Genomic DNA, 1,351 nt, shown 5'->3' on the forward strand with positions numbered 1-1,351 from the left:
ACTGCTTCAAGACAGATTTGTTTGATCATTTGGCAGGATCCTTTCCCTAATGCGAATGTATCACCATTTTTTTTTATTTCTTTATTCAATGTCCAAATTTCACATGCATATAAATGAAGCAATTGTAAATACTCTGGTTTGGGTCAGGTGCACCTTAGTCTTCAAAAGGAGTTTGTGCTGCAGATTTACACAATGCGATGCATCATTGGAACCCTTGGATGCTGCTTCCACGAGAATTGATCGTTGGTCTGAGTAGGGCAAAATCCTTGACAATCCTGTTCTCCATTTATCAGGATGTTACCTATTGGTACAGTGGGGGGGATGTTGATTTTCTTTACATTGAGTTGTCACCAAGGGCTCCATCGTGCCCTGTAGGGTTTCTGATGTTCTAAATATTATTGGAACCAGCTGCCCATCTTTCTCCCATAGGGTAGCTGGCGATTTGAAACTGCTTTTGATTAGTCATCTAGCACTTCACCCATTCTATCACAAATGTGCCTTATTTCTTTTTTTACTCAATAGCTATTAAGCAGGGTATATTTGGTTTCCATGTACTTAATTTTTTTCTTTTAATCTTCCTGTTGCTCATTTCTAGGTTTTTAAACATTTCAGATGATACTTGGTACTATTTCTGTGTTTTAAAATTTAAGGCTTGACGTTTGACCTAACATATAATCTGTTCTCAATAATGGTCCATGTGCCCTCGAAAATAATATGTATTGTGCTATGGTTGGATGAAATCTTCTGTTAATTGGTTGACTGTGTTGTTGAAATCATCTGCGTTTTTCTGAGTTTCTTTCAAGTTATTCTGTTCCTTAATCAAAAATGGTGTATAAAAAACCTCTTATAGTGAGGTAGGAGGTCCTGGGTGACTTTGAGCGCCCGCAAAAACATCGTGCAGAGTCCTAGCTCCTGGGTCTGCCAAATTTGTTTTGTCTTTCCACACCCGAGGCCAAAGCCACAAACATGCTGCTCCAGATCCTCGGTCAGGTCAAGAAGCACCCGAGGTTGATCTCTCTCTTTGTGTTTATTGGAGCTGGAGGTACTGGAGCTAGACTGTATATCTTGCGTCTGGCATTGTTTAATCCAGATGTCAGTTGGGACAGAAAGAACAACCCAGAACCATGGAATAAACTTGGTCCCAATGACCAATATAAGTTATTCTCTGTGAACACGGATTACAACAAGCTGAAGAAAGAAGGCCCTGAATTCCGAATGAAATGTTTCCCATAAAGCTGCTTAGAATTAAGGTCTTCCACCAGAGGAGGTACACTGGTACAGATAGGAACTGAAAATACAGGGAATCCAGGATGGATGAGCCCTATAGGACCAGTGGTGTGAGTGGCAAAAC

The 1,351-nt window shown here is 40.4% G+C and overlaps 1 protein-coding gene across 1 annotated transcript; it reads left to right on the plus strand.

Moving 5' to 3' along the window:
• Positions 1-966: 966 nt before the first annotated feature.
• Positions 967-1,233, plus strand: LOC115871629 (cytochrome c oxidase subunit NDUFA4-like). The gene has a single exon (XM_045296042.1). The coding sequence runs from the start codon at positions 967-969 to the stop codon at positions 1,231-1,233; it is 267 nt and encodes an 88-aa protein (XP_045151977.1).
• The last annotated feature ends 118 nt before the right edge of the window (positions 1,234-1,351 follow it).

Source organism: Echinops telfairi, unplaced genomic scaffold (assembly GCF_000313985.2).
Source record: "Echinops telfairi isolate 266 unplaced genomic scaffold, ASM31398v2 ScPeMD7_7400;HRSCAF=8409, whole genome shotgun sequence".
In the NCBI taxonomy this organism is placed as follows: domain Eukaryota; kingdom Metazoa; phylum Chordata; class Mammalia; order Afrosoricida; family Tenrecidae; genus Echinops; species Echinops telfairi.